Source organism: Aulonocara stuartgranti (assembly GCF_965226115.1).
Source record: "Aulonocara stuartgranti genome assembly, chromosome: 3".
Lineage (NCBI taxonomy): Eukaryota > Metazoa > Chordata > Actinopteri > Cichliformes > Cichlidae > Aulonocara > Aulonocara stuartgranti.
This window is the reverse complement of record NC_138941.1, coordinates 58,313,301-58,336,440: the sequence shown is the minus strand read 5'-3', so window position 1 is coordinate 58,336,440 and position 23,140 is coordinate 58,313,301. Positions and strand designations below refer to the sequence as shown.

General features: G+C 37.9%; 1 protein-coding gene across 1 annotated transcript in view; it reads left to right on the top strand.

Moving 5' to 3' along the window:
• The window catches only part of LOC309701815 (uncharacterized protein), a 125,621-nt gene extending 104,849 nt beyond the window's left edge, over positions 1 to 20,772 (top strand). Inside the window, exons 37-46 of the mRNA XM_082526069.1 lie at positions 8,926 to 9,000; positions 10,511 to 10,603; positions 11,672 to 11,764; positions 14,903 to 14,974; positions 15,305 to 15,394; positions 16,011 to 16,109; positions 17,397 to 17,450; positions 17,614 to 17,667; positions 19,433 to 19,471; positions 20,119 to 20,772. Of these exons, the coding sequence (XP_082382195.1) occupies positions 8,926 to 9,000; positions 10,511 to 10,603; positions 11,672 to 11,764; positions 14,903 to 14,974; positions 15,305 to 15,394; positions 16,011 to 16,109; positions 17,397 to 17,450; positions 17,614 to 17,667; positions 19,433 to 19,450 (648 nt within the window). The 3' untranslated portion in view covers positions 19,451 to 19,471; positions 20,119 to 20,772. The remainder of the gene's footprint in view (positions 1 to 8,925; positions 9,001 to 10,510; positions 10,604 to 11,671; positions 11,765 to 14,902; positions 14,975 to 15,304; positions 15,395 to 16,010; positions 16,110 to 17,396; positions 17,451 to 17,613; positions 17,668 to 19,432; positions 19,472 to 20,118) is intronic.
• The last annotated feature ends 2,368 nt before the right edge of the window (positions 20,773 to 23,140 follow it).

The window sequence follows — 23,140 nt, the reverse complement described above, 5'->3', positions numbered from 1 at the left end:
TACCTCCAGGAATCACAGCTGGAATGGAGTTTGTTTTCTTGATCGCTGCTTTCACAGAATCTGTGATGTGGGCCCTCATGCTATCCAAAACAAGCAGTGCTTTTTTCCGGTGAAAAAATCCTCCCGGGCGCGTCCCATAGCACTCCGTTAACCATTCCTTCATTAGACCTTCTATCATCCACCCTTTAGTGTTAACTTTGACCACTATGCCTTTCGGGAGTTGTTCTTTTGGCATAGTTATGCGCTTAAAAATCACCATTGGTGGAAGTTTTTGTCCGGATGCCATGCATGCCAGAACGCAGGTGAAGTGCGTCCTCTCGTGGCCTGTTGTTTTCAACAAAACGGATGATGCACCTGTCTTGTTAACGGTCCTGGTCAGAGGCAGATCAAACGTTAAAGGTACTTCATCCATACTGATTATGTCGTCTGGTCCGATGGCGTTTTCTTGTATCTTTTTTCCAACGAATTTGTGGAAGTTTTCAACTTTTTCCTGATAGTCAGGGGGGAGTTGCTGACAGAGAGTGGTCCGTGCTCTGATGGACAGGTTTTTACGTTTCATAAATCTAAAACATCATGACGGCCCACCTTTGAAATCTTCAATATTCATTTCGCGGGCGATTGTTTTGGCTTTCAGTCGGATCTGTGCAGTGGATACACCTCGGCCACACACAGAGAGCCACCTGCTCTCTGTGTGTTCACCCATTCCTCCAGGACATTTTCAAGTTCAGGCCACCTGCTTTTATGTCCTCTGAAAGCTTTTCTCGACTTTTGGCATTGCATGAGCTCTTCCCGTTGTCGCCTCCAATGTCTCACCATAGATTAATTGACGCTAAGCTTGCATGCAGCAGCACGGTTTCCCTCCTGGATAGCAAGATTGATGGCCTTCAACTTAAAACTTGCATCATACAAACTTCTTTGTGTGATTTCCATGATGAAGGGGCGAGGATTTAAAAAATAATTACCTGTTGGTAATTTGTTGTGTGTGTTCTATCTGCTAAAGAAAAAGTAGCGTATACTTCTTTGCATTAATTTTTCATCTATCTTGTTTTTTATTCTAATTCTGGTTAGAGTGCCCCTAGTGGTGGAAGAAAAATCCACAGAATAGCCGCACCTTTGTATAAGCCTCATGGCTCAAAACCTAGGAAAAAAGTAGCGGCTTATAGTCCAGAAAATACGGTAAGTGTAGAAAAAAATCTAGGATATTAATTTAAGAATATAAAAAAACCACTATGCATATTATTAGTGAAGGAAAACTGTGGAGGATCGTAGGATCTTTTCATCTTTCCCACTGAGTTTAAGTGCTGTATGTTAAGACAGTTTACAGCCAAACATCAGTCACAGGAGAAACTTCTCTGTACAGAGAGCTGTTGGATGTGGTTTTTTCAAAAAATGAATCAAACTGATTTCCTGAGATGCAGTTACACAGAGGCAGCATGGCGGTTAGCACTGTTGCCGCAAAGCAAGAAGGTCCTGAGTTCAATTCCACTATCAGGCCACACAGCATCAGGCTGGGGTGCCTGATGGTGGGGTGGGGTGGGCTGTGTGGAGTTCGCATGTTCTCCCTGTGTTTGCGTGGGTTCCCCCCAGGTACTCTGGCTTCCTCCCACCGTCCAAAGATAGGTTAATTGATTAATCCAAATTGCCCATAGGTGTGAATGTCAGTGCGAATGGTTGTCTGTCCCTGTGTGTTGGCCCTGCAACAGACTGGCGACCTGTCCAGGGTGTACCCCACCTCTCGCCCTATGACAGCTGGGATAGGCTCCAGCGACCCTGAAAAGGGATAAGCGGAAGCAAATGGATGGATGGCATTTACACAGAGTGAGTCATGACTCGCTCTGTGTCAGTTTTCAGATCTTCACTGATTGTTAGTTTAAGAAATTTGTCACATACCAACAGCACACTGAGGTTAAATCAGATAAAAAACAAATTCTCTATTTCTGCCCTTTTGATTATTTTTAATCATTTTAAATAGCATAAAATTTGTATGCAAAATACAGCAGTAAAAATTAAAATAGGAAGTTCCAAAAACATCACAGATTACAGATGTGGAGTTTATGTGAACACATCATAAAGTGGAAATATAAAATATCATTAGTTGTTTAACCCTTTAAAGCCGGTGGGAGCGGGCACGCTCCGTTTTGCCTAACTATATTTAAATCCCGGTAGCACTGCAACCACGTAAGCTAGCGTAATAATTTTTTTTGCATATGAAACCGGAGGAGTTGTACTTACATCTTATGCCATCAGCTTGTCCTCGGTCACAGTTTCCTTCCACATATAGCTTTGCAAAAACTGCATAAAAAGCGCTTGTAGCAACAAAAACATAATATTCCAGAAACACGCTTTGCCGATCCGATCAGCTGTTTGTAACACTTCCTACGTCCATCAGTGCAAACTGTCGCATGTCCACCATGACCTGCCCGAAACCGGAAGTGATGTCATTTTGCGGAAATGTAGTTTTTTACCGTCAGGGCCTCATGAGCCTATACTGGTGTTTTTAAAAGTTATGTTTGAGTTTATGACTTTCTGTGTCGTTTCTGGGATGCTTAGGACTCATATTGCACTGCTGGAAATAGTTTCTTTTGATGCATATGCTGCTTTTTTGCAAATTTGCACTATAATATTTATTTTCGTTTTTCCTGCAGTATATGAAAATTGGTGTATTTCAAAAATAAAACTATGAAGACACTCAAAAGAAATTTCCTGTGGTGGGAAACTAGTTTGTGCAACTTTTTTGTATTTACAGTTTTGAGGGATAAGCCTCTTAAATTTCTCTAACTAGAAATATATGTTAAAAAAACAAAAACGATTTTAAATTTTAAAAATTAAAATTAAATTATTAAAATTTAAATCTTTTTGTAGTTTATTGCACTTTGCTGCAATTTATGTAATTACTATGCACTTAATGCATGCATATTATTAAAATTTAGACTGTAGTGGTTGTATTGATGTATAGCAACTTGAAATGCTCCCAAAAATGGCTCCACAGCATGTAAAAATATAATATAAGCTCTGGCGGACTTGGTTCTATGGTAGGTCTTAAAGGGTTAAGGAAAATATTTGGTGTCAGACTTTATCAAACTTCATCTTTAAATCCATCAGCTAGTCTTTCTAATGTGGGTGCTTCTGTAAAACAATATCAGCAGCATTGTTAGGAATAAAGTTTCAACATTTATCACCAAACAACACACACACACTGTTTGGTGCTGTTCGATTTTGCCAGGTCATCAGACTTGTTGCATGAATTTGCTCTCATGCAGCTTTAAGTGCATGTCTATTGAAATTTTCAAATCTTTGCTGCTTATAAAATCTGTAATTTGTTGCTTGTGTATCACATCTCCAAAGAACGGCCATGATGTAAATCCTGAGGTAATTGCGTGCTTTATGCTTATCAGTACCCCTTGAGAAAGACTTACGGCGTCTATATACTTGGAACATTTAAACCTATCATGAGGGGACAGTGATTTAAGCTGCGGATAAATCCTGGTTTGTTACATTAGTTTAACTTAGAAGTGCCTTTCTAAGTTTGAGGTGACGCTAGAAGCAGCCATGCTAAAAGGGAAGTCAGACTAAAGAAGCAGAATCTTTGAGTTAATATGAATGTCACCTTTAAAATCAGCTGTAGTTTATGGGAGTAGTAAGTCATCCAGCCATGCAGCCACAAGTTTGTGATGTGCAATGGATTTCCCTGAATCAGTTAAACATGATTGTTTCCATAATGCAGCAAAATCACGCATCACCCCATGTGTTTATCTAGAATCAGTGTGAATGGAGACATTTGGACCTTAACAGTTTCACATTCCTGCGTCAGTGCTGACAGCTCAGCAACTTGAGCTGAACAGTGAGATGATAATGAGCCTAATGCTGAGATGTTCTGTGACTGGTGTAAATCCTTTGACATTGACAGGTGTCCTGTAGGTCAGGTTATTAACAGTGTTGGTCAAGTTACTTGAAAAAGTAATCAGTAACTAATTACTGATTACTTCCCCCAAAAAAGTAATCCCGATTACTGATTACTTATTTTCAAAAGTAATTAATTACTTAGTTACTTTTAAAAACACGATTTACAACCTGAAGAGGTGATAAAGTGATAGATCTTTCAGCCCAATTCTACTTTTTCTGCATAATCCATCATATAAAATGTAATCAAATGGAAAAGTCTCTTTTTTAAACTTGTTTTATTAGTTTTAATCTTTTAACTTTATGCATCAAGAAAAAATTAAATTATATGCAACATTCTCTAACTGGAAGAAATTAGTTTAACATTTAAACCTATTTTCTGCACATTCCAGCACATAAAATAAAATATTTTTTTGTGTTTACACTCACTCTTTCAAATAGATGCAAGTAAAACACAACAGAAAATAAATAAAGTCAAAGACTCATCGGTCCTTTTGCTCTATTTTCACCTGTAAAGCAGGACTGCGGTAGGCGGAGGTTTACCCTGGTGCAGGTGTGCCGCGGTCAGTTGAAGAATCCGCGAGTTTCTTTGTGAATTTCCCATTATGTCGTTGCGCACTCGGTGCTTGTTTAGGCTGTAAAAAGAAGTTTTCTTCCCACGCACGATGGACGCTAATGTTTTTGTCACTTTTTATGGTATCAAACTCAAAGTAAGGTCAGTACTTCCACGCTTTAAACGCTGCATGCTCATACTCTCTCCCGCACTCGATATACGATCCACTGTTGATCTGCACACAGCTGTTGTCACGAACGTCGCACTCGCTTACGTCACTGTCATGAGACACTCTCGCAAAAAAATCATGGTTTTAGTAACGCAGCATTCCTACGGGAAAGTAACGGTAATCTAATTACCGTTTTTGCAATAGTAATCCCTTACTTTACTCGTTACAAGTAACGCATTACTGCCCATCTCTGGTTATTAATAATAACAATAATACATTTTATTTGAAAGTACCTTTCAGAACATTCAAGGACACTGTACACAGCAGAATAATAAAAGCATCATTAAAGCAAGCAGTTTATACAATCATAAAAACAAAGACATAAAACAAATTTAACATAGCAGAGTGGAGAGGTTATGTGGGATAAGCTACTGAACAAGTGAGTTTTGAGTTGGGACTTAAAGAGAGAGAAGGAATAGATATTTCTTATATCAGGAGGGAGGGCATTCCAGAGTCGAGGAGCAGAGAAGCTGAAAGCCCTGCTCCCCATGGTGGCAAGACGGGGAGAGGGGACAGAGAGAGAAAGAGAAGAAGAAGATCTGAGACACCGAGATGGGATGGTGATCTGAACCAGATCAGACAGATATGGAGGGGAGAGATGATGAACAGCCTTAAATGTGTACAAGAGTATTTTGAAATTGATGCGATATTTGACCGTGAGCCAGTGAAGCTGCTGCAGGACAGGAGTTATGTGGTGGATGGGGTCCTGGTGATAATACGGGCAGCAGAGTTCTGGACGCGTTGGAGCTTGTGGTGGATTTTTGAGTAAGACCAAAAAGAAGTGAATTAGAGTAATCAATCTGGGAAGTAACAAGGCTATGAACAAGAATGACAGTGGCATGTGGAGTGAGAAAAGAACAGAGACGATTAATGTTGCGCAAATGAAAATATGCAGACCGATTGACATTATTAATGTGTGAATGGAAAGATAGAGCACTGTCGAGGATGACACCCAAACTTTTCACAGAAGAAACGAAGACTGGTGAGTTATTGATAGTAATATAGAAACTATTAGTTTTGGATAATGTTGATTTAGAGACCAAGAGAAGCTCAGATTTGTTACTGTCAAGTGGAAGAAAATAAGAAGAGAACCATGAATGTTTGGTTGAACAGATTTCAGAAAAAGCTGCTATAAAGTCCCTTCACTTCACCGCCTGCTTCCATGGGGAGAAGTAAAGCTGGCTTTAACATAGTACATCTTTTAACTGTGACATTTTTTCAATAATACAGTGTGGTACCATAACCAACATGCAGCTAGTAAATACATAGTTTTTGTTCTACAACAGGAGCGGGGGAACCCTAGGCCTAGAGGGCCGGTGTCCTGCAGGTTTTAGATCTCACCCTGGGTCAACATACCTGAACCAAATGATTAGTTTATTACCAGACCTCTAGAGAACTTCAAGACATGTTGAGAAGGTAATCTAACCATTTAAATCAGCTGTGTTGGATCAAGGACGCATCTAAAACCTGCAGGACACGACCCATGAGGCCTGGAGTTCCCACACCCCCGCTCTACAAGGATCAGTGATACAGAAAGTGGCAGCGGTTCCATCTGAATGGCCCACAAGCTCATATGAAGCTAGAACTGCCTTTTCATCTCTTGCTGTTTGCAGGTAGAGGAGGGCCTGCTGGTCTTTGACATTCCCCACGCTCCTGCAATAAAAAAAGAATCCACCCTTTTTGTCCATTGTCTGGGTGAATGATTTATCAGGATAGGGTCATCCTAAAGTAGGTGCAGTCTGTAGTGTCAGTTTTGAAGCAGTCAAAGCTTTGTCTGTGTCTTTAGAGAGAGGGACTTACCATCTAATGTGATCATGTGTCCTTCAAAAGTTATTTTTCTCAAAGCCCATTATAATTTGGGGGAGGCCTGCCCTGTGATTGTCTTCAGCGAAGTATTTCGTGTCGCTTTAGTTTCAATCTTGAAGCCATGTTTAGAAGGAGAACAGGTCACAAAATCACTGACATGTGCAAAAGTGTCAATCCTCCAGAGGAATGAAAGCTAGCAGCTTTTCTTTAAGTGCAGTGCTAAAAAACATTGGGGCCTGGTTTGGGCCCAACGCACAACCAGTACAGTTTTTCCCCTGCAAAGAGAAGACAAACTAAAAATGACTAGGATCAACTTTCATAATGAAAAATGCATCAGGCAGCTCATTCACAGGAAATATTTGCTTTCTGGTGGAACTTTAGGTGCTATGGCATGTATTGCTGCATTCACTCCTTCTGGCTTTAATGGATACTGATGCTTACATGATGTTATCATGTTTCATTCCCCCCTCATCATATGTACTATTTGCACACAAGTGGTCTTTGATATCACCCAATGTTAATTTATCCACACATTTTATTGCTGCAATATTTCACCATGTTTGTTTTTCATAAACTGGACATTTGAACTAGTTAATATAATACTTCTGTTTTGGACTTTAAGCTCCCCATATTGTTCACTTTAATCTCATCTAGTGTCTGCTGTGAATTCATCCCCAGTAAGTCGTCACTTATGCAGCCCACAATGTTGTTAACATGCATCTACCCTCTGGCGATCAGCCCAAACCAGCTGTGTTTACAGAACGTTTCTCTGTTGAAAATAATTTGAGCTTTTAAACCTAAAACTGATTTTCTGAGATTTACTAGAAGAAAGTTAAAACCTTTGCAAAGGGATCAATACAGGATACAAGGTTTCTATCAACACTTAAAAATAGTAGCATCTCCTTATGGCCATAAAGTGTACAGTTTTTCTCTTCATTATGAAGACAGAGTGAGTCATGACCTTGAACACAGTTTATATTTTTTTTTCTTAAATCTTCACTCATTCTTTGTTTCAAAAACGTACAGCCACAAACCAACAGTACACACAAGTTAAATGAAATTAAACACAAATTCTCTGTTACAGCGGGTAAAAGAAGATAAAACACTGTAAAAACTGCTGAACAGGAAAATAGAAAAAGTCTCTTTCTAGTTTTTTTCTAAGTCAGATATGTAGAAATCTACCACAGATGTATATTTAGCTTGTTTGTTTTTTAAACTGAGATGGGGGGGAGGGTGTGTGTGTATGTGTCTGTTTTTGCAGCTTAAGCTAAGGACGGCTTGTTTTACCTGCATGGAAAACTAGATTGACCGCATCTTCCAAATTCACACCTTAAATAAAGTCCAGGCCTTTCATCTGTTTCACTGATGATGTCATAACCAAGGAATTGTCCACACCTGTCCATCAAATAGCCTTTGAGTCACTTGTCCAATTCCCTTTGGTTCCTTTAAAAAGAGGGTGGCACATGTTAAGGAGCGTCTATACATTATGTCCATTATATCACTATGATTAGAATATTTTTAGTAAAAAAACACAACTTGCGTCAGTGTCCAAAAATATATATGGACCTAATTGTAACTCTGTACAGTCTGTATCACTGAAAACAAATAAGGACACAAACAGATTAAGGGGATAATGGTTGAAAATAAATGAATGAAGCCTTTATTTTTCACTTGCAGTTACCTGCACTGAAATTGGACCTTTCTGACGATACATACATTACACAAACATCACATTGTGGAGACAGGTCAGAACAGGAAGCATTAAGAAAAAACAATGAAAAATGCTCAAAACAGACTGGTCTCCAACTAGGAGAGCAGTTTGAGGACAGTAAAAAACACCTGAGCACATAAAGCACATGAATCTCACATCTTAAACCATCAAAAGACATGACAAGTAACTGCTGGGAGGGTGTAGACAAAAAGCCATCCGATCCTACTTCTTCCATTCTTCGGCACTGGTCCAGACCTGCTGCCTACATCAGCTGGGAGAAGCTTCAGAGGCATTTGGAGGTGGGGGGTGGTGGTGACTGTGTGTCTGTGTCAGTTACATGTGCATGTGTGTGTGTGTGTGTGTATCCCGTGTTCAGCGGAGAGAAAGTGTCCCTTCACCCGGTTAAGAGAAAGTCAACAGTCTTCAGTCGTCTCAGGTGACATTCAAGGATGAGGACAAAGAGTTCCAACAGCAGTGCTGTTATCAGGGGAGATTTGTGTGACCTTGGCAGGCCTCCAGCTGGCGCCAGTGGGGTAGCCGCATGAGGGAAGATGGTGGTTGTTTTGGTTTAGTGCGAACAACTGCATACAGTTTTTTACAGTTGGTCTAATGTCAGGCACTGATCACCACAAAACATGTTGCTCACAGTGTGAAGCTTCAGTAATTTTGTCACTTTTACCAACAAAGCACTGCAGAAATATCAACATCTGTCTGTCTTTCTGACAGATGATCAAATCTGAGAAGGAGAAGGATGAAATCATTCAGAAGCTGATGAAAATATTTCCTGCACTGGACTCAAAGGTCAGTGAAAGCATCTCTCAGCACACAGAGGTAAACATGGACACATGTGATGCTGTCATCCTCCCAATGATCACAGACCTGTGCACTTCCTGCAGTTTTGTCCAGCAGCAGTTTCTGTATTATGAACCAAACATAACTCTGAAAGAAGCCAAAAGGTTATAATGGTTATTTCTCAGATAGCTGAGATATGAACTGTGGTCTACCCCAAGGCAGCTGCCTCGTTCCACTTCTCTTTTCATGAACGATCTGCCGTATGTCTTGGGCAAATCTCATCTTGTAATGTACATCGATGATTCCACCATGTTTTATTCAGCTAGTGATAATTCAGAATTGACCAGCATATTACAAGAAGATTTGCTGAACGTGTTTTACTGGATAAGTAAAAATAATATGATTCTAGTTAAACCTTTAAAACCGGTCAGAGCGGGCACGCTCCGTTTTGCGTAACTATTTTTAAATCCCGGTAGCTCTGCAACCACGTAAGCTAGCACAATAATTTTTTTTGCATATGAAACTGGAGGAGTTGTACTTACATCTTATGCCATCAGCTTGTCCTAGGTCACAGTTTCCTTCCACATATAGCTTTGCAAAAACTGCATAAAAAGCACTTGCAGCAACAAAAACATAATATTCCAGAAACACGCTTTGCCGATCCGATCAGCTGTTTGTAACACTTCCTACGTCCATCAGCGTGAACTGTCACATGTCCACCATGACCTGCCCGAAACCGGAAGTGACGTCATTTTCTTGGAAATGTAGTTTTTTACCATCAAGGCCTCATGTTTTTAAAAGTTATGTTTGACTTTATGACTTTCTGTGTCGTTTCTGGGATGCTCAGGACTCATATTGCACTGCTGGAAATAGTTTATTTTGATGCATATGCTGCTTTTTTGCAAATTTGCACTATAATATTTATTTTCGTTTTTCCTGCAGTATATGAAAATTGGTGTATTTCAAAAATAAAACTATGAAGACACTCAAAAGACATTTCCTGTGGTGGGAAACTATTTTGTGCAACTTTTTTGCATTTACAGTTTTGAGGGATAAGCCTCTTAAATTTCTCTAACTAGAAATATATGTTAAAAAACAAAAACAATTTTAATTGTTTTGTAGTTTATTGCACTTTTTTGCAATTTATGTAATTACTATGCACTTAATTCATGCATATTATTAAAATTTAGACTGTAGTGGTTGTATTGATGTATAGCAACTTGAAATGCTCCCAAAAATGGCTCCACGGCATGTAAAAATATAATATAAGCTCTGGTGGACTTGGTTTTGATTTTTATGCATTGTGCACGAAGACCAGCAATCACTATTGTGGCAGCTAATGGGGTTCCTTATATATAAGTAAAAAATAAATAAAAACACTCAATGTTGTTAACGTCATGCTACATCAGCTCCCTTATATTTACACAATACAGCTTTAATGTGAGTCTGGTTGTGTTTCATTAGTGTTTCCTAAACATGAGCGTTTCTGCTCTTTCTTCATGTAACATTTCACCTGCAGGGGAAGAAGAATAATGAAGCCATCAAACAGCTCGTGCAGGTGAAACAAAAAGCAGAAGACCTGAAGAAACAGCTGGAGCCCCAAACTCATGAGGTTTGTCTTTCCATTTTTCTATTCATGAATAGAATAAAAGTGCACATCAGTACTTACTCACCAGCAGACTTTACAGTATAAACGAAAAATAAACAAATCTAAATCTAAGGGTCTAAATATATCATCCATACATGATATTGAGGCAGTCTATAACCAAACCTCAGTCAATGTCATGGTAAATTTTCTGTGGGAGGCAGAGTTGTGGACTCTCAGGCAAAACTGTGCTGGAAATAATTTTATTGCTAAATTCCCAGAAAACAGGTGACGTGAACATGAACTGGGAACTAACTCTTTGAAATACTACTACAGAAACTTTCTAAACAGACAAGACACACAGCTAGACCGAGCTCACAACACCAAATAGACGGAGACACAGACATTATATACACAAGAGGACATCAGGGCAGAGAGGAGACACTCGGGGAACACAGCTGGACATGATGCACACAGGACAGGAGACTGAAATAAAATGGGAAACATGAGAAACACACACTGAGACACACTGAGTGCAAATGAGACAGAGAGACATGACTGGGGACCAGAAAGGCAAATAAGCATGGAGACAAGACTGAGACACAAATAACAAACAGAACTAGACACAAGAGGACGGGGAACACAGAGGGAGGGCTTATTCTAACCTAAACACCTTATAGCATAAAATAAATGAAACCAACATAGAATATTCAAACATTATAAAGTCCAGAGACCTGGAACCACTGTGTCACTGACTCAGGACCATGACAGTCAAAGCAGAAACTTCACTTCTGGTGTTTGTGATCATGCAGAGGATCAGCTGTGTTTCAGCTTCTCATTAAACTAAAGCTGCTGCTTCACTTTACATACATGATTTGTTGGCTTTGTGTGATGGTGCTGCTGTCGTAGGCTGATGGAGAGGAGCAGACTCACTGCTGTGTAAAAGGATCGTTCCTGATCCGTTTGTCATTCACATGTTAGAAGCAACAACTTTCAGTTTTCCAGTTTAGATTTCAATCTGGAAAGTCTCCTGTTGATCTCAGTAGAGAGCATTTCTTCCTTCTGCTCTTTCTTCATGTAACATTTCACCTGCAGTGGACGGAGAAAACTGAAACCATCCATCAGCTCCAGCAGTTGGAACAAGCAGCAAAGATCCTGAAGATTCAGCTGGAGTCCAAAAATCAGCAGGTTTGTCTTTTCATCATAAATATTCTGAATTTGCTGACTCAGCTCTCTTTATGAATAAAATAATAGTCCAAATCAGTATTTACACACTAACAGACTATTTAGATAAATAAATAAAACTAAATGTAAAGGTGTAAAATATATTTTAAATATGGATTTGGAAGCTACACATGCTGCTGTTGATCTCAGTAAATAAACAGTCACCTTCCTCCCTGTACAGGGATTGTTAGATGTTGATGAAAGAGGATGAAACACTGTACAATCAACTCCTCAGTAAAGTAGAAAATGTTTTCTAACTTTGATATGTAGAATCTACCAGAGCTGAATATTTGGTCTAATGTAGATTTTTCTTAAACTAACAGCATTTTGTGTTGTTGAAATTTGGGCAGCAATAATAAAATTTCTTTCCACTATGTTTTTATTTATTGTTCTGATTACAGTTCATGAGCTGAAGCACCAACCCTCAGCAGTTTTAGTTGAGTTGAGTTTTTATGAGTTTGTGACTTTACATAATTTAGATTCTTTACATTTTATCATTTATTTATTTCTATAGCACATTTCATTACAACAGCAATGTTGATCAAAGTGCCTTTCAAAAATACAAAATAACTAGTAAAATAGCTTTATAATGTTAGTACCAAACATCAAATACCAAATAACTCTCATACTCTATTAAAAGCCAGTGAATACAAATGTATTTTAAGATAAGATTTAAAAGATTGACAGTAGGAGTCTGTCTGATGTGTAGGCGTCGATTATTCCACAGTTTAGGAGCTACGACCCCAAAAGCTCAATCACCTCTGTGAACCAGCTTTGACCTTTGTATGGCTAAAAGCAAAAGATCATCTGATCTAAGAGACCTAGAAGGTGGTCAGATAAATACCTGAGAGCCTGTCCCTTCAGGGCTTTGTAAGTTAACAATAAAATTTTAAAATGAATTCTGAAGTTAACACGGAGCAAGTGAAGAGAGGCAAGCGCCGGGGAAATATGTTCAAGTCGTTTAGTTCGTGTCAGAAGACGAGCTGCAGCATCTGGACCAACTGCAGTCTTGCATGGCAGGTCTGGTTAACTCAAACATTTAAGGAGTTCCAGCTATTCCAGCTAACAAAAGCATGGATTGTCCTTTCAAAGTTTTTAAAAGTTTTTGAAAAAAGGCTGCCGTACAACTGAGCTGATCTGTTTTCAAAGGTGAAATTACTGTCAAATACAACCCCAAAATTTTTGGCATGTGATTTAATAAAAGGCTAAAAACTGTGCAGGTTAAAATGAGAGTTTATGGGATTGCCACATAGTCCAAAAATTATGATTTCAGTTTTGTTTTCATTAAAACTCAGGAGGTTAAAGGCCATCCAGGCTTTAACTTCACAGAGAAACTGAAGTAAGGGTTCTAGTGAGGCAGAGCAGCTTCAGTTCAGTTGAAGAAAGATCTGATTGTCATCGAGAAATGAATGGAAACAATATTATATTTTCCAAAAAATAGACCTGGAAGCAGCATATTATTAGATAATAAAATTGGCCTTAGTGTAGATGCCTGGGGAACACCACAAGTAAGGGGAGCTGAGGAAGAGATAAAATCTCCAAAGCTCACAGAGAAAGTCCTGTCAGACAGGTAAGACCTGAACCACTCTGATGGAATGACCTTGATGCTGCAATGCTCCAATCATGAGATGGAGATGCTCTGGTCAACAGTATCAAAGGCAGCGGACAGATCCAAAAGCAAAAACAGAGCTGAGTCTCCTGAGTCAGTGGCTAATAAAAGATCACTAAGAACTTTTTAAAATTTAAACCAGACAGAAACCTCTCAAGAGCACATCGTCCATTTACAAAAGATTGCAGCTGAACAAATACAATCTTTCCCTAATTCTTCATAGGAAAGGAAGCTTTAAAATAGGCCTGAAATTTGCGATGACAGATGAATGGAGTTTAGTTTTTTAAGTACAGGCTTTACAACAGCATGTTTAAAATAGGCTGGCACAACACCTGAACTAAGACCGCTGTTAAAAATCCTTAAGATGTCAGAACTGCAGTTTTCTTGCAGTTTTTTATCTTATTGATTTTTTCTTTTAAGTAATAGAAAATTGTTCCAATTATTGTTAGCACGATAGCAGCTAAAAAGGTTGAAAAGTGTAGAATAAAATCCTTGTGATATTTTGAAGGTGTGTATACAGCTGCAACACCAGAAGTTCAAAACTTTATTAAGAGTTATTTGCAGGTGAGCGTCTTCCTAAAAACAGCAGCCACTCCACCACCACACCTACTCATCGTCAGCATGTTAAGATATTCACAGTCTGAAGGTAAAAGTTCAGTAAAACAGCTGGACTCACCGGCTCTCACAAGCTTTGATCCAGTTCCTGATTAGTGAAGAAGTCCTTAAGAATTTATTTTTAACAAAACCTTTAAGTTTTCTTTGCTAGCGATCAAGCATTAACGAGACTTAGTGGGACCAGTGGCTCAGCGGCTGATGTGGATGCCCGACCTATCAGCCGTAGGTTCTGAGGGTTTACTTCACCCTGTGAGGAAGAGGAGGATGCTGGCGTGGGGTTATTGTAGTAAACCCAACAAGAGGTGTAAGCCATATACAGAGAACACCAGTAATCGAATCCAGTCGGGATAGCATGAAGTGTTTTTGCAAATCATGCCAAGGTAGCCTTCATTTTCACTAATAAGCCAATGCATTTTACACGGCACCTACGACGCCCTCTCAGTTGAAGTAGAGTTCAGTTCATTTTTTATTTCAAACATGTGCATTCACAATCATTACAAAATATCATTTCATTCATTTGTTTGAAAAGGAGTAGGCAGAAATATACACTTATTAGTCCATACCCCCTCAAACAGAGACCAGCTGGAACTCCTGACAGGAATTGTGGGGAGAAGATTCCCTGATATCCACGACAGCAATAAACAGGTTTTAAATAAGAAGATATTTTACCCAGGGGTGTTTGGTGATTATATACAAGCAGGAAGTTAGAATTTTTAAGACAAATAATAAATAAAACACGTACAGTCTGTATCATTAAAGTAAGAGGACACAATGGTTGGAAACATGTTGCTCACAGTGTGAAGCTTCGATAATTTTGTCACTTTTATAAACAAAGCGCTGCAGAAACATCAACATCTGTCTGTCTTTTTTTCTGACAGATGATCAAATCTGGGAAGAAGGATGAATTCATTCAGAAGCTGATGGAAATATTTCCTGCACTGGACTCAAAGGTCAGTGAAAGCATCTTTCAGCACACAGAGGTAAACATGGACATATGTGATGCTGTCATCCTCCCAATGATCACAGACCTGTGCACTTATATTCCTGCAGTTTTGTCCAGCAGCAGTTTCTGTGTCATTAACCAAACACAACTTTGAAATCCTACCACTGCAAGATTGTTGACATCATCCCACAATACTTAATGTTGTTAGCATCATGCTACATCAGCTCCCTTATACATAATGCAGCTTTAATGTGACTCTGGTTGTGTTTCATTGTTGTGTCTTAAACATGAACATTTCTTCCTTCTTCTCTTTCTTCATGTAACATTTCTCCTGCAGTGGAAGGAGAATACTAAAATCATCAATCAGCTCCAGGAGGTGAAAGAAACAGCAGAGAAACTGGAGCAGCTGGAGAAAAAAAATCTGGAGGTTTGTGTTTCCATTATAAACATTTTGAATTTACTGAGCCAACTCTCTTTGTGAATAGAATAATTGCACACATCAATATTTACTCACCATCAGACTGTACAGTATAAATGAATCAATAAATCTAAATCTTAGCGTCTCAATTATAAAAAAAAAAAATCCCAGATATATACATGTAAGAATATAAGAAACAACAGTGTGCATGCATAATCCCAAAAGGTTGATTCTGTTCATCTGGACGTAACGTTTTCAGTGGGAGAAACGTTTTGTCACTCATCCAAGTAACTTCTTCAGTTTCAGCTGACTGCAGGTTTCCAAACCTTATAAACAGTAGATTTACATAATTACTTAAAAAATCAGCAGAACTGATGAACAATGGTCTGTGTGTGCATATTATTAGTAATGGAAGTAAAAGTAAGTTTTAGTTTTAGAGACTCTACATTGAAACTTAAGATATTTCCTTAGTGTTATTTACAAATATTAATTTATATTATCCAGCTTATATTTACATAATACAGATTTTATTTCCAGCTTTAATTGAACTCTTATTGTGTTATTAATATTGTGTCTTAAACATGATTGTTTCTTTCTTCTGCTCTTTCCTCATGTAACATTTCAGCTCCAGGGTGAGACAGACAGTGAAATCATCAAACAGCTTCAGCAGGACAAAGAAACAGCAGAGAACCTGAAGAATCAGCTGGAGTCCAAAAATTTGGAGGTTTGTGTTTCCTTTATAAACAATCAGAATTTTCTGACTCAGCTCTCTTTGGTAAAACAGAATAGAACAGAATAGCCACATTATTGTCTTTCAGAACATATACATATAATGATTTCACTCGTCTTTTATTTGGTTTTTATTTATATCTCATGTAATTTTATTTTACAGTTCCAATGTACAGCACTTTGTGTCAGCTGTGGTTGTTTTAAAGTGCTTTATAAATAAAGTTTATGATGATGATGATGATGATATACAGTTGGTGTCAGTATTTACATCAAATTACCCCACCACACACTGATTTATTATTATTAATATTAAACTGAAATGTAGAGAGTCCAGTTAGAGAAAACGTCTTGATGCAAAGATCCAGATGATCATAATGTCTCATTATTTAGTGTAAACACACAGTCATAGATAAAAGGAAACCTCTGTTCAGTTTTTGGATTTTGGTTTATTGTTGGCTGATCTGTCATTATGGAAACTGTATCGTTTCAACAGTGACAGTTTATTAATTTACAGATAATATGTAATTTTAGTTATTGATTGATGAATTGATTTATGTAAATTGGATTAGTGTAAGAAAATTGATAGATGGGAAGTTTTTAATTAAATAACTTTTATTAAAATTCAAATACATGAATTGTTTTAGTCATATTTTTCTATAAGCAGGCCTGAAAAATGACAGAAAGCACTCACAAAATGTCAACGCATGAGACTTTTTTCATGTCTTTTAATGTGCAGTCGGAGAAAAATGATTCTATAATTAGCATCAGCTTCATCAGGAGAAAGAGAAGATGAGATGCTGAGAGGAAAATGTAGGATTTGAGGGATGAGGTTCATCTTTCCTTTATCAGCTTCCTGAATGTGTTTATTCAACTTTGTTTATTACTGTTATGTAAAGAAAATTTTAGATTTTAATCTTTTTTGGATTATTATTTTTGTAAATAAGGAATTTGGATTTACCGAAGCAGATGATTTTACATTCCAGCATAAAGCAACCAACAAACCCATAAATATCCATCCATCAAAAACTAACTAACTAACTAACTAACTAAATAAGACAGACAAAAAAAAAACATGTGTTAATAAAAATCAAGGAGCTCATTAAATGTCAGTTAAACACTTAAAAATGACATGTGTTCTAAAACCTTTGACTGGTGATCTATATAAGAATGACAGCTGTTTTACTACATTAAGAAATAAACTAATCTAAATAAATTAGGATTAGAAGAATATTTCCATTAAAAATATACTGATGTTTTCATTTCTCTCTGCTATTTGGAAAAGATGCTCCAGGCTGAGAAGAGGAGGAATGATGAAACTGACAGAAAACTCAAAGAGGTAAATCTTTTCACCCAAAGCAGTTCGCTGCTGTCATCTCTCTTTTATCTCTTTGTATACAATACAAATTTGGAATTTCTTCACAAACACAAATTTTCCAGCACAAAAAAATATTTCAGTTCATAGCTGTGATCTTTTTCTTCATCTCTCTTCTGTCCTTTAGTTGGTAAAGCAGCTCGAGAAGGAGAAGACAAAAACTGAGAAAAATCTCAATGAGGTAAATCTTTGTCACCCAAATCAATCACCTGCTATTATCTCTGTTTTCTACGTGTTCAGGTTACAATCACACATGAGAACAAACCTCAGACACCAAATAACTGTTAGTGAAGCTCAAGTTTGTTCTCACTGTTTTCAAACTTGAAATTTAAAAACATCATCAAACACTTTATGTTTACATAACACGTTTTAATTTACATTTAAACAGATTTTTTTTCTTTAGTGAAGTTTGTGAATGTATTGTTATATCATGTCTTATAAAAGAGCACGTCTCCAGTCATGTGTCCTCTCACCTGCTGTTAGAGAAAAAGTATTCAGACTTAAACAATCAGCTCTAGCAGGAGAAAAAACTAAAGTCCAGAAATCAGGGATTTTATCTCTCTGTTATAATCCTGCTGAATTTTCTTCTAAACATAAAAAAATGCAAAAATGTTTCAAAAAAAGACAAATGCTGAAAGTCATTAACTTGGATATTTAGCACACAGAAAATAAACATTTTAATTCCAGTTCATTGTTTTATCTCTGAGCGCACTCTCAGTGTTCTTGTCTAAGGTGACGACTGCACATTAGGTTTATGAATCTTTAAACTGGATCGATGTAAACAATAAAGGCCCCACAGTCTGATAAAGTTGCTCACACATCAAAGTGAATTTAATTTGACTGAACAGATATTCTTGCTGTGTGACTTGTAATTGCTGCAGTGTAAAAGAGACTCAGCAGTATTTATACGTTTTTTTTGCACAATTAATGGATGCACACTGATCATTCAGTAGTTTTAGTAAGGTACGGTTTAACAGCTCACACATTTAAAATCTATTTGGCAAGAAGAGATTGTAAGGAAACTTACAAGATACTGTAAATTAAACAATCAGAGGTTTTCAGCTGATTTCAAACCAAATCTCAGATCATAACCTGTTTATGGGATCAGCACAGGTTACCATAGTGATTAACCAGGTAAAAAGAGAGAAACTTCGGTTACACAGAAAACTCTGACTTTAATGTAGACATGAAATATTAAACTTTGGAGCCATCCTCTCAAAAACTGCAGACAGTGTCTAAGCAGATTTAACTCAGTTTGCGATGCTGGAGTTAAGAAATAGGTGTTGCTTTAAGGTTTGCAGAGCACTTTAAGCTGTTAGTCAGGTGCACAGGTGGTTCACCTGACTAACAGCTAAAGTTTGACACTGTCACCTGTTTCATTTTTCTTCATGGGGTCAGGTGTACAGACTGAGATCTGCTAGGAGGTGGCAGAGCAGATGTTCACAAGCTGTGAGCAGCACTATTTTATGCTATATTCCGGTGTAATATAACCCTCAGTTACTCTCTGGGTTAAATATCTTTTTCCAAACTCAACCAAAAGGTTTCCAACATAACAAGTTACTGTGATGTTTCCCCGTCATCTCTTTTTATATGGTACAGATACAGATACTGAAATTACAACTTGAAACATGCATGAAAACAATCGTGAGAAACTAAACCATCAACTCTGCTGTAATAAAACAGAGAAATTATAAACAGACAAGAGTTTAAACTGTTGTTGGGACGAGTTAAATGGAAATTTAAATGTTTCTCTGGAGTTTTTGTTTTTTTACATCAGGCCAGTTATATTTAAGGATAAGTGAAGCTGTAACTGGAGCTTTAGGGAATTGTGGTGAATATAGTGCAAATCTTGAATTTCTTTACAAAAATGATTTTTTTTTCCTCCAAAAACATCTTTCAATTCCTTTTCATAGCTGAGCTTTGTTTTTATCTCTCTTGTCTTTCAGTTAGTAAAGCAGCTCTAGGAGGAGAAGAAGAAAACTGAGGTAAATCTTTGTCAAATCAATCACCCACTATTACTACTCATCACCTTACACTCACCTTAGATGTCCTTTGTTTTTTTTGCTAAAGATTAATTTTCTTTCCTACGTCCTTTAATTTCTTTTCTTTAGCCATAGCAACTTAGCCATCTACTTAGATTTTTAAATCATTGTTTACCCCGTGGCCCCAGATAATCAGAAGAAGGATGGTTGGACATTATTTTAAGAATTCTGCTCTGTTTGGTTTGTTTCTTATCTCCATACTTACTGTTGTTACTTCCTCATACTCTGTGGGATTTATCAATTTTCTGTTTTAAAAAGTGCCTCGAGGTTCACACAGGCTTGGTTCTTTTTTTTTCTTTTTTTTTTGTCAGAATAAACTTCTGAAGAGCCAGTCTGTGTTACTTTATTTCTTTTATTTTCTCATCATTCTAACAGCATGAATATGATGAAGTCCTCAAATAAAACTTTACTCTCATAGTCACTGAACTTTATACTTTGCTCTATAGAAACCAAACTAATATTACATGGCAGCTGAGGGTGTTGGGACAAACACTTTAAAACTGTCTTCCAAGTTTACTGACTGTAGATTTTATAGCTCTGATGAATTGTATTTACACAAAAGAAGAACACTAACTGATCTCTGCCAACAGGTTTCTCGCAGCAACCTATTTAACTTTGGCTTTGGGAGATGATCCAATCAAAACTAATCCAGAAGTTGCTCAACATGTAACTGAGGAGTCAAAAAGTCAAAGAGCTTCATCATGGAGAAACTTGTTGTTTGTTATGTCACTGATTCATCTTTAAATAATCAGTTGTTCAACTTGTAACACTTTAAGTGAAGTAAGCAAAAGCTCTTATCATCCATCTAAAATTCCCAAATACTAAAGTTGTTCAGTCTTTGTTCAGTTGTACAGAAAAACTAATAAACCTTTACTAGCTATGTGTGTTTTTAAAGGGATGCCAAATGCTGTCATTTTTTTCTGTAAAGCAAATTTACCTTGCCTATGGGTATAAATAAAGTTACCTTGACCTTATCAACTAAAAATATGTTGAAAATGCACTGCAAATTTTTTGACTTAATTTTATTTTTTGAAAGATTTTAAACTTATTTTAAGTTAATAAACCAACTGATAAATAAATAATTGATCAGGTAACAACTCATGAGCTAAAGCATCATTCTAGGAACATTTGTGTGTCTGTGTGTTTAATATTGTGTTCATTTTTCTGTGTCCGACAAATAGAACTGTAATGTTGCTGTATCTGGTGTTTCAGAAACATTTATGTATAATAAAAAAATGTTAAGTGAAGTAAGAAATGGAAAAAACAATCTTGATCTTTTAATATAAAATTTTTTAAGTTCCAAAACATGTTTCACATTTTTCTTTTTCTGTATGTAAACATATATTTTGTTTCTTTGTTTTCTCATAAATGATATTTTCACTGGGTGTCACATAAATGGACCCAAAAGCAGACACTATGCTCAACAGCCACAAGTTTGCAGTGAGTTTATTTGCGATGAAGCAGTGAAAGTTCACGGCGGGAGTCTCGCGGGGCAAAGTGCCTGAAATGGGGGAGAGAGTGGAATTAGTCCATGGCGAGGTTTGTGACGACAAGAGATTAAACAGTGAGAATGAGCCCCGATCACCAACACCCGAGTGGATGACACTGGGATTGTCTTTATATATACATTGTAGCCACAGCTGCCCTGGGGCGCACTGACAGAGGCGAGGCTGCCGGACACTGGTGCCACCGGGCCCTCTGACCACCACCAGTAGGCAAACACGGGGTTAGTATCTTGCCCAAGGATATTTGCCATGCAGCCAGGATGCAGCCTGGGATCGAACCACCGACCTTCTGATTAGTGGATGACCTGCTCTGCCACCTGAGCTACAGCCACCCCATACAGCCATATGATAAGTTACCCGTGTGATCTTGCATATACCAGTAAAACTAACAGTGAACATAACCTTCCTGTCGTGTTCGGGTCTCATCTAACTGATTTACAACTTAAAATACGTATAAATAGCACGGTGGCACGGTGGTTAGCACTGTTGCCGCACAGCAAGAAGGTCCCGAGTTCAATTCCACCATCAGGCTGGGGTCTTTCTGTGTGGAGTTTGCATGTTGTCCCTGTGTTTGCGTGGGTTCCCTCCGGGTACTCCGGCTTCCTCCCACCGTCCAAAGACATGCAGCTTGTGGGGAGAGGTTAATTGGATAATCCAAATTGCCACTAGGTGTGAATGTGAGTGCGAACGGTTGTCTGTCCCTGTGTGTTAGCCCTGCGACAGACCGGCGACCTGTCCAGGGTGTACCCCGCCTCTCGCCCTAGGACAGCTGGGATAGGCTCCAGCGCCCCCCGCGACCCTGAAAAGGATAAGCGGAATGGATGGATGAACACTTATAAATATTGTGTTTTACATCTGATTGCCTCAAGGCCTTATGACATCCTCCACACTATGCACTTGAACATATTCTGATGAAGTTGTGATAAACATTTAATCTTATAATCACTGAACTATATATTTTGCTCTATAGAAACCAAACGAATATAACAGGGCTGTTGAGGGTGTTGAGACCAAAACTTTAAATCTGGTTTAAACCAGGTTTTTTGACTGTAGATTTTATAGCTCTGATGAATTCTATTAGCACAAAAGAAGAACACTAACTGATCTCTGCCAACAGGTTTCCCACAGCAGCCGTGGATTTCTGTCATTTCTTATGAGATGATCTGACCAAAACCAACCCAGAAGTTGCTCAACATGTAACATGTTTAAATAATCAGTTGTTCAACTTGTAACACTTTATTCAATCAAGACTCAGTTAAGTGAAGCAAAAGCTCTTCTCATCCATCTAAATTTCCCAAATACTAAAATTGGTTTAGTCTTTGTTTAATTAAGTAGAAAATGCATAAATCTTATCAACTAGGAATATGTTGATGATTCACTGCTGTGTCTGATTTATTAAGTTAATTTTCTTTTTTGAAAGATTTTCTCGAACTTATTTTAAGCTAGTTAAGCAACCAATCAATTATTTGATCAGGTAACAACTCATGAGCTAAAGCACTATTCTGGGAACCTTTGTGTGTCTGTGTGTTTAATAGGGTTAATATTGTGTTCATTTTTCTGTGTCAGACAAATAGAACTGTGATGTTGCTGTATCTGTGTTATGGTGTTTCAGAAACATTTATATATAATAAAAAAAATGAAGTTAAGTGAAGTAAGAAATGGAAAAAACAATCTTGATCTTTTAATATTAAATTTTTTAAGTTCCAAAACATGTTTCACATTTTTCTTTTTCTGTATGTAAACATATATTTTGTTTCTTTCTTTTCTCATAGATGATATTTTCACTGGGTGTCACATAAATGGACCCAAAAGCAGACACTATGCTCAACAGCCACAAGTTTGCAGTGAGTTTAGTAGTGAAAGTTCACGGCGGGAGTTTCACGGGGCAAAGTGCCTGAAATGGGAGAGAGAGTGGAATTAGTGAATGGCGAGGTTTGTGACGACGAGAGATTAAACAGTGAGAATGGGGTTTGCCTTACTTGTAGCGCGGGGGGGGGGGGGGGGGGCAGGAGAGCTGTGGATCGAGGGCAGGTAGTTAAGGGCAGTTTCCAGCAGGTGAAGAGCCGCAGATGTCCTTACAGGTGGGCGACAGCGTGGGAGAAAACCA